Here is a 13814-nt window from a genome sequence, read left to right as displayed (position 1 = left end):
ATTTCATGTGGGATGATGTGTTGGCATGCATTAAAAATAACATCCTTTTAGTTCTTCAGAATTTTTGAATTTTAAAATATATTTATGAGATAGCATAGGGTTTTCTTTTTAAGAATAGATTATTTTTAAGTCATGATATAGATTGTTCATTACTTGAATGAGAACTTCTGTGACTTACAAAAAATTGCAAACAGGTTTGGGGAACAAAACTTACATGGTAAAATATTTCTCTCATAGTGTTATTTGAGATGAATAATTGAGTGAAACCTTGTTTCCAAATATGCCAAAATACAAACATTTTTTGTACTGGGTATTTTTAAAAGACTAAATTTGTTTATGATTAGACAAGTTTATTTGAAACATAGTAGTATAGTGTGTAGTCTGGCAAAAAAAGTCTATAATGGTTTGTTGATTACTGCCTAGGTGTCTCTAGTTTTACTTTTGGAGCTGGTAAAATGTTTCTGCAGACGTTTTTCTTGAGGCGTGCGTCAAACTCTGCCCAAAGACCGCGTGTTCTGCTTAAGCTACCATCCAAAATTATCAGTTATGCTTGTAAAAGTAAATAAATTACTCCCCTCTACACCTTTTTGAGCTTTTAGTCTGTTTTGCTGCAACTGTCTAAAATCCAAGTAGCTAAATTCCCAACTATTTTATCTGTCTTCCAGCATACCTCTGTGGATGGATACACTGAACCACATGTCCAGCCTATCAAGTCAAGTAGCAGACAAAACATCCCCCGATGTAGAAACTCCATTACGTCTACCAATGAAGAGCACCCTCACATTGGAAATTATCGCTTACTGAAAACAATAGGAAAAGGAAATTTTGCCAAAGTGAAACTGGCAAGACATGTGCTTACTGGAAGAGAGGTAAGCCTTTAAAGAAAGAAGAAAAAAAAAAAAAAGGCCAACAGTGTTTTATATTCTCTTTATAATAAGTATTTCTGCTATTATTTTACCTTTCTCTTCTGAATAGAAAAAACACATTTTTTGACATCGTAAAGGAAAACGCAGAGAGGCTGCTTCAGGATATAAGAAAAGTTACCTGAGGAGGGGCCCAAGCTTTGTCCCTCTAACCACTCACCCCCTTTTATAAAATGTAACTTCTTGGCGAAGAGATCAAAACTTTGTTGCATCTCTGGGCCCTGGGACAGGGTCAATTCCTCCCCAAGCATTTGCAAAACTGAAGAGAAATCTATTGACAGATAGATTTCATTGGTAATGATAATCTGTTGTTAGACAGATAGATCCTTGATATTAAAATCTATTGATAGATAGATCTTATGTTTGAAGGGCCTGGTTTTGGAGTGGACGGGATAACATTGTTCTGTCCAAACGCTGACAGAAGTACAAAACTGATTCCTTGGTGGTACCGTCTGGTGGCAAATTTCTGAGCTCCTGCTGGTAGATCCTAATAGGGCAGAAATTTTGCTTGGTGAAATGCATAAAAGCAGACGTATATGCATGTCTTTTAGGCATATCTGTGCTTTTGCTCACAGAGATGCGATACATTTTTCTTCAAACGTTTTTCTGAGTTTAATAATCCATGGTTGATTGTTTTTTCCCAAGGTTGCTGTGAAAATAATAGATAAAACCCAGCTAAATCCTACTAGTCTGCAAAAGGTAAGAATACACCATAATATCTAAAATTCTATAAACAGTTGAACTGTGATCTTTTATTTACTTAACAAAAACATGGAGTGCCTTTATCTTGATCAAAAACATCTTTGTGTATGTACGACCTTGGAAGACAGTGATATTTTACTGCTTTTGCTATAATGTGCATGTGCAATTTGTCTGAGGGCAGTTACTTCATGTGGTTCCTGTATCAGCATTGCTTCTTTGCTCTTCCTTCTTCCTCCAGCCTTCCTCGTTGTTGACAAGAGCATTTGTATCTAATTAGGTACACAAGCAGTTTGTCTACATACTAAATCAAGACATAATGCTGTACAGGATAGTATTTTTCTTTAATGTAGTAATTGGGTTTTGTGGACTTACGAGAGTGCCAGTTTTTATGGGTTTAATGTTGTTTTTTTACCTTTGTTTTTATGTTCTTTCAAATTTAATACAATATTTGTTAAACTCCAGGGACCTGTGAAAATTACTTTTTGTTTATAGAATTGACAAAATGTCTGAGTGTAATCAGAACATTCTTGTTTGTTTGTGCCTATAGATAGAAATTCAGAAGTCCTTCATAACCATTGTGAGAAGTGTTTTAACAAAACCTTGGGTTCTTTGTTTGGTTTGGGGTTTTTTACTATTTAACTATGCATATGTTTGGTTTTGGCTGAAGCACAGAAATGTATTGTCCTACTGGAGGTTGCCCATTATAAAAATTTGGGATATCTTCTGTTTACAAATACTAGACCGCTGCTGTCTGTAGCTGTAGGATGAGAGAAAGAGGCTAGGGCTTATTGCTGTGGGTTTTTTTTGTCTCCGGCTGCTGTTACATTTATTTTATTGTGTAACTTTGGTTATAGGGAGTTACAAACAACTTTGCTTTAATTTCTTTTTTCTTTGATTTAATTTCATTCTTTGATTTCTTTGCTTTGATTTCTCTTCTGTAGTGTTTTTGTTTGAGTGTGAGTTCTTCAGATTGGTTTGTTTTGTTTTTTAATTCAACCTGCTGTGCAGAGTCCATGCAAAAGCTTTGCTATCCTTAAGTCCTGTATCCTATATTAAGCAGATCTCCCTGGTAATATTTGAGCTAGTGAAGAGGGACCCACAGAGGCAGCACGTGATAGAGCATATTGGGGAAATCCTGTGCTGTTCACATAGCTCATTTCCTACCTAGCTTGGTGTTTACTCTTGGGGAGTTGCAGGAGTTTGTCTCACTGTTGAGCAATGAGAGGGTAAAAAAATATTAACTTTCTGGAAAACTAAGCATAAAAACCTTACTTCTGGGATAATTGCTTTAATGAGAAATAAGCTGTATCTCACACAAAAATATTCAATAATTCAATAAATCATTCCAAGTATAAATGAAACTGTCATAGCCTACAAAAGATGCTGTCACACTGCACAAGTAATAAGCAAAATACTTGTGTAATAGTGCGTTGCTCTTTGTTTTTTGAGTGGGAAGCTGATAACAAGAGAAACATTTTTAGGTACAGTTAGAAGCAGCTTATAACAGAACTAAGGACAGAAGTTAAATGTAGTGATTTAAACACAATTCTATTATTTTTCAATAACTTCTAGAAATATTTAACCCATGCATCTTCTACTCATCTCACTGAAAAGTGTGATAACTTGTTGGTATAAAATATTGCTTTGTAACATCCTAATTGTAATTTTCAGAAAAAGTGATCTTGTGTTTTGAAGCTCTAAATGTCTACGGTTTCCTGAGAATTTTGAGTGAAACTGGATATTGATTCCCTGAAAGCTTTTAAGTAAGCTTAAGCACAGATTTTGCACAGTCACTCAAACAGCTGTAGTTTTTTAAAGCACATAACGGTAGGAGGGTGGTTCATCAGCACACTTAGAATTACTTCTTCTGTTAGTATTTTGATAAGTCATTTATGTATTGTAAATAAAATGTTTTTGTTCTGTTCTATGAAATCAGTCATCTTTATTTTTATTTCTGCAGTGAACTATTACATAAAGTTTGTGATTCTTTATGTACTATATAGTATCACTGTAATGTGAATTTTTATAATTTTGTCATCAGACTTACACTGTAGCTAGGACTGTTAAGTAGTCAGTTTTTTCTTCAGGAGGTAATGCTGGGAATGGGAAGTGGTGATAGCGCTGTTTTAATAGGAACAGACACTTTTCTAATGAATGTTTCTAAAGGAATAGTGGAGTACGTTACTGCCACAGAAATACCACTCCTGAGTTTGAACTCATTCAAATTAGTGTGGTTGAGAGGACAATCTCTAGAACTTCCAAGCTGGTAAATTGTACGCAGGTCAGCAAAATTTTTAGGCCTTCAATCACTATTGATTGTTATTAATCAAAGACGACATATGTACTGGTCTTAGGCACAGGGTCATTCACAAAAGCATCCCCTTTCCATTCACTATATTATAAGGGATACCAAGTACAAGTAGGTTTTGCCGTAGTACTTGCTAGTGACCTAATTAAGTAAAATGAGTTGAGGCATCATAGCCTCTCCTGCACTGTTCTGTTTTGTAAACAGAGATACTTGAGCACATACTTCAGTTGCTGAAAGTGTCACGCAAGCTGGGTCTGTAGTTAGTCAAGGGTATGAAAGCAAAGGAAGTGTTTAGTTTGTTCTTAGCCACTCTCCAATGTTATTTATGCCGTATAGTATGGACAGGGTACTTTGGAGACATAGTTATTTAAACCATCCAGTGTTAGGAGATGACATGAGTATTTGTGAATTCTTAATTTTGTATCCTTGTGTATGCAGTGTGATAGTCTTAAATTACATTATATTTCTTGCTTCAGGACCTCTACCTCTTTAAATAGAAGTTGAATTAAGGGCACTGCCTCTTATTTTGTTTTCAATTTGTTCAGTATGTGGTTCCCATCTTATTCAGTGGGAACCTGTTTAGAAGACAGAGCTGGCTTCTTTGTGAACTTGCTGTCTTGATAGTAACATATGGTACTGACTTAGCTTTTTCCACTGTCATGATTGTAATTTGTTCACAAATGTAAGTATTTGGGTTTCATCATAACTAGAAATTATATCAAAATAGCTGTTCTATTTTCTGCATGTCTGCTACGTTGAAAGTGTCATCTCATACTGGCTTCAGTAGGGGTGTTTCTGAAGTAGCATTCTGTTCCTTTTCTGCAAACTGGCAGTGAAGCAGAAGGTGCTTTTTTTTCTGAATAGGTTAGATTAGCAAGTGGCATTTCAGCTTTTCCCTTTTTAGGCATTAGTGGGCTTCTTTTTATTCTTTAAACATATGTAAAGCCTTGAACTTAGATTCTGTTTTTAAGAAAAGCAGAACAGAAGTAAAGAAGTAGTAGAAGATTTTGAACAATTTCAATATGTTACCTGTTGAAAGTTACAGGTTTTTGCAACATCCCTTCTCAGTAATGATTTAGAAACTAGAGAAGCAGTCAAGCACGTCTTTCAAAGCAAACAAAAACCAAAAAACCAACCAACCAAAAAAAAAAAACCACCAAAAAAACCCCCCCAAAACAAGCAAAAAAAACCACCAAAAAGTCTTGGTTAACTGAAGGTTTTTAGTTCGACTGTAGTGACTTAAAATAGTAAATCTTAAACCTAGATGTCAACCTGACAGCAAGTAGCAGTGTTAGCAATGGTGTGACAGAAGATCTTTGTACTTTCTGCAGTCTGTGCCCTGAAATACGAAACTGGAAAAGCAGGAATCCAATTTTCAAGCCTTGTGCCTTTTCCATAGGTACAAGTTCCATGAACTGAGTACGGTGCAGGCTGTCCTCTACTATAAGTGAAGCTATTGAGGCTACAACCCATTTGCAACAAGGAGATGCTTGTTCAAGAGCTTTTTTGAATGCTAGCACTTTAAGAATGAAGAGTAGTCCTATAAATGTGTGGCAGGGTGGGGGGACAGAAGTCAGGGAGCACTTACACCTTGTGAGAGAGTAGTGCACTGCTGCTCAAGAAGAGACACACCTGTGTGAGTTCTGAAAGCTCTATTTTTTATCAGTAAAATAGATCATTATATAACCCTGCAGCTCGCCTCATCACAAAAGCAGAACTAATCTCACTGTTCTGTCCAGATTTCTATAAAATTACCAGACTTGGCTTTGTAGGAAATACCTATGGCCTTGTTGCTTTAATACATCTCTTCCTTTGCAAATAGAGGTATCCTGGGTATTATTGAGGGGTGTAGTAGCTACTGTTTAAAGATATATTTGTAAATACATAGTTATTGACATAAGTAGTGTTTATGACCAGCATGTTTCTGCAAGGGGAAAGTGTGTGTGTGTGGGGGGAGCTTATTCCAAAGTAGCGCTCCATGTAATGCAGAGTTGCAATGTAAAAGAATGTACTCTAATACTTGAATACTGTTAATGCTTTTATCCAAGTGTTATCCATTGTTCAGAGATTTTTCTAGATTGTTTATCTCTTGTGAGAGAAAATTGAAGGTGTGAGTGTTGGCATTTTCTTCATTTGTATAAATGTGCATTTATACTGCACCAAATAAAATCCTGAATATACATCAGGACTCCAGAGAACAGTCCATTTGCCCTGTTTCCATCTTGCTCCCTCTCTGCTGTTTTGAACACCTATATTGAAATAACGTTCCCTGCTCTTTGTCCTCACTCCTCATTTGAGAGACCCTTACACGTCCCCTTGGACCGTATGGGTCAGGAACAACACAAAGTGTAATATGCCTGTGTTTGTGGTCTCTATGCAGTGCTGTTCCATTATTTCTGTTCTTTCAGCCTTTCAAACCATTTCTTTCTTCCTGAGTTGGAAGGTATCTGTCATGCCAAGCAGCTTTAGCAAAGCTGCTTGACTTAGTTACATAGCAGTATTATGGAATACGTAAGTTACATCTGCCTAATTTGCAAGATGCCTATACCTGAGTTACTTCAGAAAAATGTCTGAAAATGTGGGTTGCCAGGGAAACAACTGCCGGAAACTTCTCAGAAGCCAATAACAGCTGTAAAACACAAGCTCTGAGGAACGAGGCGCTCCCCATGAAGAAGGCAAACTTGTGTGCTGCAGTTCCAGTAGTGGGCAGGCAGTTGGGAGAGGAGCCTTGTAGCGAATACGGCCGCTTAGGGGTTTTTTTAGTCTTTTCTCAGAGCAAGCCATTTAGTCAGCAGGTAGATTCCAAGATTTCAACTATTCTTTCAGTCTTTACTCTGCTGATTTCTCTCTTTCCCTGCTGTCATACGTTTGCAGGGAGGCTGACACCATCCTGTCTGGAAAATAAAATAGCCAGTTTCCATTCAGCTTGTGCTTGATGTGATTTGTGTGGATGAGCATCACCTAACATAACTTAAGCTGCTTCAGCCTTGTCCAGTTCTTGCTCGAAGCATGCAAACGCATTTCAACCAACATTAAAAGAGCCTTTGAGTCAACATCCCCAAACAAACAAGCAGCCCACTTCAGAGCTACTAACCAGCAAGAAAATACCCAGATTCACCTTGTGACTTTGAATTCCTTTAGAATTTGTCTTAGAATAGCTGCTTTCTTTCAAAAGGTTGAGACTAGTTACTTCCTCTTGATATACTAATGGTGACTACCAGGACTGTGTACCTGCTTTTGTGTGACAACATGTGCTTCAGTTTTCTGAAAAATGTCTATTCAGCAGGATATATATAATACAAGATGTTGTAAAAAAAATTTATTGGTGTTTGTATGGAATAAACCTAAGCCACCCATACTTTGGGTCTCAGTGATGTCTTCTATTCAGAACCAGAGCGAGTAAATGTTTCTTTCGCATAACAAGGCATCTGCATCAGGTCAGTAACGTTCTGTCCTGAGGAAAATAGACTTTTATGTCTGTTTTCTAATAGGCCTTTTCTTTATGGAAGAAAAAACTACATACAATGTGGAACAAAATTTCGTGTCACTGTAAAATCAATTTGAATCTTAAACCAATTGGTAAACTTCTAAATCCTGTGAGAATATTGAACAGAATAATGCACTTTTTTTTGGCAATTATTATGTGCTTCACTTTACATGTCAGATTGTTTCTTAATGGTCTTTTTTCTAGATACTAAATTATTTTATTTATAGAAGTCAAATATTTTAATCCTGCTTATGAAGACATGCCTTCATTGCTGTAACTTTTATACCAGCGTTAATACTGTTAAGTTAGGAAATATCTTTCCAGTCTTCTGGCAGGAATTTCAGTTTTCCACATACTTGCTTAGAAGCTCTTCTGAAGCCGTACCATCTATTGGTTTAGATTTATTAGCTTCTGACTAATTGAGATTGATTTAGCTGAGAAACGTTTTCTTGTGCAACAAATTCAAATACTCAGGAAAAAAAAACAGAAAAAATGCACTAAGAACAGCTTGGTATGACGTTTTTTCATGGGAATAACTGACTTTATGAGGAAACAAGATTTGCTAAAGTTAATTCTAGTGCATAGTGTTACATATCCATGTGTTACGCGTTGAACACAAGCAAACTGCATCAGACTGTTCATGTTTCCTCAGAGAAATGCTTTTATAATCTCTGCTTCCATCTGAAATTGTTTTCATGGCAATTATAAGGCAAGTGGATAGTAACTAGCATGAAATACTTAAATAATGTAAATACAGAACTGCAATAATATTACTTGATCAAAAGCTGAATTTCAAAAAGTTGTTGCTTTGTAGTCTTAACTTGTAGAATAAATGCAGAATTTTAGAAATGTTATCATTAAGTTGCACAAATGGAGTAAAAAACCATCAGTGTTGTCTAAACAAAAGAACTTTAATTTCTCTTAACTTGTAGCCTCAGCCATCATAAAATAGACACTAAAGTGCTACTCTCTGAGGAGGTGTTCAGTCTCTGGATTGCATAATTGTACCCTTTAGCCAAGGTAGCATCTGAACAAATGGGACTAATTTTGAAAATGGAGGGGGAGATGTCCTCTGAGACATCAGGCGTGCAAAACAGCAACAACACGCTTCTGCGTTGAGCCAAGTTTCTCCATAAGGAGGACTGTAGTGCTAAGAGGTTTCAAAAATGTCTAAGCATTAGACTGAAGCCAGTGAACTTCTCTTCCTTCGTTTCGGCATCCTACTTCAGCCCAATATGGGACTAAAGAGCATGCAGCACAGTAAATAGATTTGATGATGGGTTTATGCTGTTCACGTGAGGGAAAGCAGCGCAAGCTTATCAGTATTGACAGCCTCAAGTATAGAATAACAGAGCTATGTAGTCATTTTGGATTCCTTTCCTTTGCCTTCTTCCCTTTGAGGCCCTAGGTTAGTCTTGCTTCACCTCTTATTTAATCAATAAACCCATGAATGCCAGAAATTTAACAATGGAGACCTCTTGTTTCTGGGTTAAAAAAAATAAATAAATGTTAAGTCCACCATTGTCTTAAGTATATACACTTAAGGCTATAAGTTTGTCCAGTTGTTTTTAATTATGTGGTTCAGGATCAGAAAGCAGACTTCCATCAATCATAAACCTTCAGGCCTTGCTGGGAGGAGAGGGGACATCACTGTTTGTGACCAGTGTAAATTTTGGTAGTTGTGAGAAAAGTGAGCTCGCCCACTCCACCTTTGTGGAGCGGCAGCGCTGGGGGATGTCAGCATTCCTGGTATCTCATTCCATTTTAACATCTGTGTGTTTGACTCTTCTGTCATACTACAGCTTGTATTTGCACCCACAGTTCTGTATGCGTTCAGGGTAGTTAGCTGAGCTTGCCAGTCACCAAAGACATTGGAGCAGAGAGAGAACAAAAACTTGTGTGAATAATCCATTGGGTTTGGTCAGTGTGGATCTCCAGAAAGGGCTATAAAACTTCCCTGTGTCTGTTTGTATAAAGCTTAAAAATTAGTCTGTTTTTGGTACGTAGGTGGTAGTGGTTATTTTTATATGATGTTAGATTATGTTAGTTTACGTTTTCTGGAGTTCACTGCGCTATATTTATCTATATTTTATGCTAATGCTATTTTCTGTGGCTTATGCTGCTCCTTTTTGCCAGCTAAAATTGTATATCTTGCGTAATTTTTCCCTAATAAGCACACTCTAAGAAAATTGTCTTGCTTCCTTGACAGTTGTTTCGAGAAGTACGAATAATGAAGATACTGAATCATCCCAATATTGGTAGGAGCTCTGCATTTCTGCAAACTTTTTTTTTTATTATACTGTTTACATTTTACTCTCTTTGGCTTTATTTGAATGCACTTTACTGCTATTCTTTTGTTCCTTAAACTTTTTTGAGATAATAGGACAGTGAGCATTCGGTAAGTGCTTCATTGTCTCACCTCCTTTATTGACTCTGCTTGAAAAAAGAATTTTGCTCTAAGGAGATAAACTGCCAAGTCCAGGAAAACCTTAACACAAAGTCGGAGATGCTGAGTGCTCCGGTCTACTGAGGGCCCCAACTCCATGTGTTGCTCTTCCATTGGAATTACTCTTGAGGCCAAAAACCAGGAGTTTCTTAGGTGAAAGTAGCAAAACTCCATTAGTTCAGTCTAGGAAAGACTCCCTCTGACTGATATTTTTCAGAAAATTAGAATTACGAAGTATGTAATTTTCCCTTTCTGCTTTAGTTCTTTCACCTACCCCACAGCTTCAGGGCCCTACTTTGTGATGACAATTCTTCTGGCTGAGGAGGGCTGGACAGTCTTGTTCCAGAGACAGTTAATGGTCCTGAATCGGCCAGAGGGCTTGTTGCATACAAGGTACGGATGAGGTGTACAAGTTACTACATGCAAGGCGCTCCCTTCTCATCCCTTGAATTGTTTGTTGCTTTTCCAGCGTTCTCAGCTTCTGCTGTTTTTTTGTTTTCTTGGGGGTGGTGGTCGGGGTGTGTTTGCTTTAAATAAGTGGTTACTGTTACAAGTTGAGGAAAGTCTTTCAGACTTAATGTTTCTGATAGCCACTCGGTTTTTAGTTGGTCGGAATCTCAGGTTTCTAACTGGGAGCAGTTTTCTAGTGAAACACAAAGGTTTGTATGATCTTAAAGATGTCTGTGTCAAATTAAACACTAATTGCTAAGCATGAACTTGTTTGTACAGTGTGCATAAACTTCTGAGAAAATTGTGAATTAATATGCTTTTATTATCAACTGTGATTTAGAAATTAATTTTGCTTTTTTCCCCTCAAAAGAATGCTAACCTAAAGGATATAAAGTTCTCGTATGGATTAGTGTTATTACTGGTCATAAATTATACTCACTTCATGAGTATAACTTTTTTATTATTTTGTGGTGCTTTTGCTCCTTGCTGCAATCTCTCTCTCATTCATTTTTCTTGCAGTAAAATTATTTGAAGTTATTGAAACTGAAAAGACATTGTATTTGGTAATGGAATATGCCAGCGGGGGTAAGTGGATTCTTAATTCTGCTTAAAGGATAAACTGAAATACGGAAAGCCACGCCGCTTGCGTGCTTAGGAACAATTTAAGAATGTTATGGTTAATGGGTTGTTCCAATCTGGCCTTCACAACAGTCCTAGCAGATCTCCCAGGGCAGACTTTCTTGCTTGCATCACATTCTGTAAGGTAACCTATTAGGTTTGTGCTGGAGGGGACTTACCGTTCTGAGGTTTCCAGTGGAATACTGGGAGATAATCTGGTGCTGATTCTGGCAAAAACCTGACTCAGTATTTATCTGCTACGTTTAGGCAAGCACCAGTGCCTCATTTTATCTTGAAAATGTGTGACGAAGCACTTGGAGAGGCAGGTCCAGGGGGCGGGAATAAGGAACATGGGAAAGGCGAGCAGCAGTATCGTAGTGAGATAGTTAGTGGGTGCCTGCTTGAGAAGCTGCTCAGCGTCTGAATGGGAAATGTTTGAATGTGGGAAGGGAATCCCGCACAGGGCTTGTGACCAGCTAGGAAAGGCTGCCCGTCAGTCAGACAGTGCAAAGATGAGGATCTGAAAAGCATTTGAGCAGCTTTATTAGAAAGAGAACAAGAAGGAAAAAAACAGAAAGAATATAGATACTGCTAAGTGAAGCTGATAGAGATATGCAAAACAAACCTGGTACTAACAAGTTGCCTGTTTTCCAGTATGTCTTACATGCAATATGAATGTTTTGCATGATTAAAGTAAATTTTTAGTTTGTTTCACTGTTTAAGTAAATTTATTTTAGAAGTTGAAGAAGCCTTAGTATGAAGGATTCCATTTTTATATGTGTTGACTATTACATGTCTGAAAAATTAAATCCAACAGTAGAAAGGAATTTTTCCTGATTGCTACTATTTCCTTTCCCTTCAAGAAGCTGGGGAGGCGGGGGTGTAAAAGGGAGAGGAGTGGTTTTTTCAAGCATGATTTGACTGTGCATGACAGTCAAAAATAAAACTTGGGCAATAGGACTGATGTTTTGTTCTTGTCGTGATCAGGAGAAGTGTTTGACTACCTAGTTGCACATGGAAGAATGAAAGAGAAAGAGGCTCGTGCAAAATTCAGGCAGGTATGAAATTAACATTCATTCTTTCTTTTGTTTCTATTTATGGTGTTTTCAGATAGACATGAGTGTGAGCCTACTTCTTTTACTTTAAAAAAATATTCATTGTTGTAATAACGTTTATTAAAGCTGGAGTGGAAAAAAATCCCTGAAGAGAAAAATATCTGCTTCCTACGTACTATCTAAAAATAGTAAGACTGTTTTACATTCTTTTTTAGTGGATGTTCCAAAGAGACACGTTTTTTATTGTGACTCATTTGAGGTTTCAAACCTTTTCTGAATATTTCAGAATTTAACAGATGTTCTATCTGGAGATGTTGATATGATGACGTGTATTGCTGTGTCATGTCACACTGTTTTGTACAAAGGGTATTCTGTAACAGGCTTTTATATTCTTACTACAAACTTTCTCATCCTAATCTTTTGTGAAAAGCTTTAATTAGATAATTAAACAAAATTTGGTATTTTTCAGAATTAAGGTATATACTTAACAAGTAAAGAATCTGCTTTTAACTTGCTGTTTCAGACTTGTTTTTTGTTATACTTATGTGAAAGATGTAGATGAAAATATTGAATGAACTATTCCATCAAGGATGAATTGCAGAGATATGCTGCAAATATTTCAGAAGATAAAATCTGAGATGGTACATCTGGCTATCGGGTTGGGGGATGGGGTAATTTCCTTTTATAGTTATTGCTGTTGGGTGATCTGCATTTGAAATAGATGTTTCTCCTATTACTTTGAGGAGTACAAACTAAACTTCTTTTAATAAGAAAATTAGCTGCTTTTAGGGATTTTTTTAGTTTTAGTATTTGAGCTTTAATGAAACTTACATGAATATTTTCTAGAATGAAAGCTTTATTTATTAATTTCTTATGTTCTACTGAATCATACCAGGAGCCAAAATTACTAAATGATATACGAAAACTTATACTGAGATTGAAATAAAATATTTCACTGATGATCTTGATGTTTCAGATTGTATCTGCTGTGCAGTACTGTCATCAGAAATGCATAGTTCATCGTGATCTTAAGGTAGGCTGTTACTTATTTTTCATTTTGCTTGTTGACAGTAAAGACTTAATTTCATTCTATATTTTTGTCCTTACCGCTCTCTGAATGCCTCAAACATGTGAATGAGGGTACTATCACATGTATTTTATTCTCAATTTTCTGAAGCACAAAAGTAATGCATCTTGCCTGTTGGAAGAGGGGAGAGACAAGAATAGAACATGTCTGTCTTTATTCCAGTTATGGCTTTAAGAAAGAGATGCTCTCCAAAGAATTTTATCTGCTGCCATGCAAATATCTAAACACTGAAGTTGCAGAAGTTCAATGATACCAGCCAGCACTACTTAATTAAAATATTTTCAGTTAAAATATTTTGCAAGATATATAAAATGGTCTTTTCTTAGTGATTCATAAGAAATATGATAGGTTTTTAATCCATTTGAACTTCTGGTTTATACTCTAGTGTTTAATTCGGGCAGAAAAATAAATCGAAGGTAAACAGAAATTATTCGAACTTCCTTTTTTTGATGCTTTCTAGCAATCTGTCTGTATAAACATACCAGACCATGTTAAAGAGTTCATCAATTGCAGGTACAACCTAAGCCTTCAGTCTGAAGTTGTCTTTGTGCCAAGTTTAGATATCATGGGACTTGGACACAAGATCTTCACCTGCTTAAAAGCTGGCTTGTGCTCTTGCTTTGGTGGCTTTGTATGTTTACAAAGAAAACACTGGTGTAGGTTCTTTTTTACTACTGTATCTAAATACTTGTGAAAAGCTGAGGTTGAATAATTCCTACGGGTTCTTTTCACCAGTAT

At 36.6% G+C, this 13814-nt stretch overlaps 1 protein-coding gene across 11 annotated transcripts in view; it reads left to right on the top strand.

Annotated features, from left to right (window-relative positions):
- The window catches only part of MARK1 (microtubule affinity regulating kinase 1), a 61522-nt gene that overhangs the window by 23187 nt on the left and 24521 nt on the right, over nucleotides 1-13814 (top strand). For 8 of the 11 annotated variants that reach the window (XM_074579082.1, XM_074579078.1, XM_074579081.1 and 5 more), the window contains exons 2-7: nucleotides 666-869; nucleotides 1569-1622; nucleotides 9630-9678; nucleotides 10836-10901; nucleotides 11922-11992; nucleotides 12966-13022. In XM_074579082.1, the coding sequence (XP_074435183.1) occupies nucleotides 666-869; nucleotides 1569-1622; nucleotides 9630-9678; nucleotides 10836-10901; nucleotides 11922-11992; nucleotides 12966-13022 (501 nt within the window). Of the gene's footprint in view, nucleotides 1-665; nucleotides 870-1568; nucleotides 1623-9629; nucleotides 9679-10127; nucleotides 10260-10835; nucleotides 10902-11921; nucleotides 11993-12965; nucleotides 13023-13814 lie in introns of those variants that run through there. The other 3 variants (XR_012586026.1, XM_074579083.1, XM_074579084.1) reach the window with 3 other exon arrangements.

This window comes from Larus michahellis, chromosome 3, assembly GCF_964199755.1.
Source record: "Larus michahellis chromosome 3, bLarMic1.1, whole genome shotgun sequence".
NCBI lineage: Eukaryota > Metazoa > Chordata > Aves > Charadriiformes > Laridae > Larus > Larus michahellis.
Note: the sequence above shows the minus strand (reverse complement) of the source record. Positions and strands in the feature narration are given on the sequence as shown.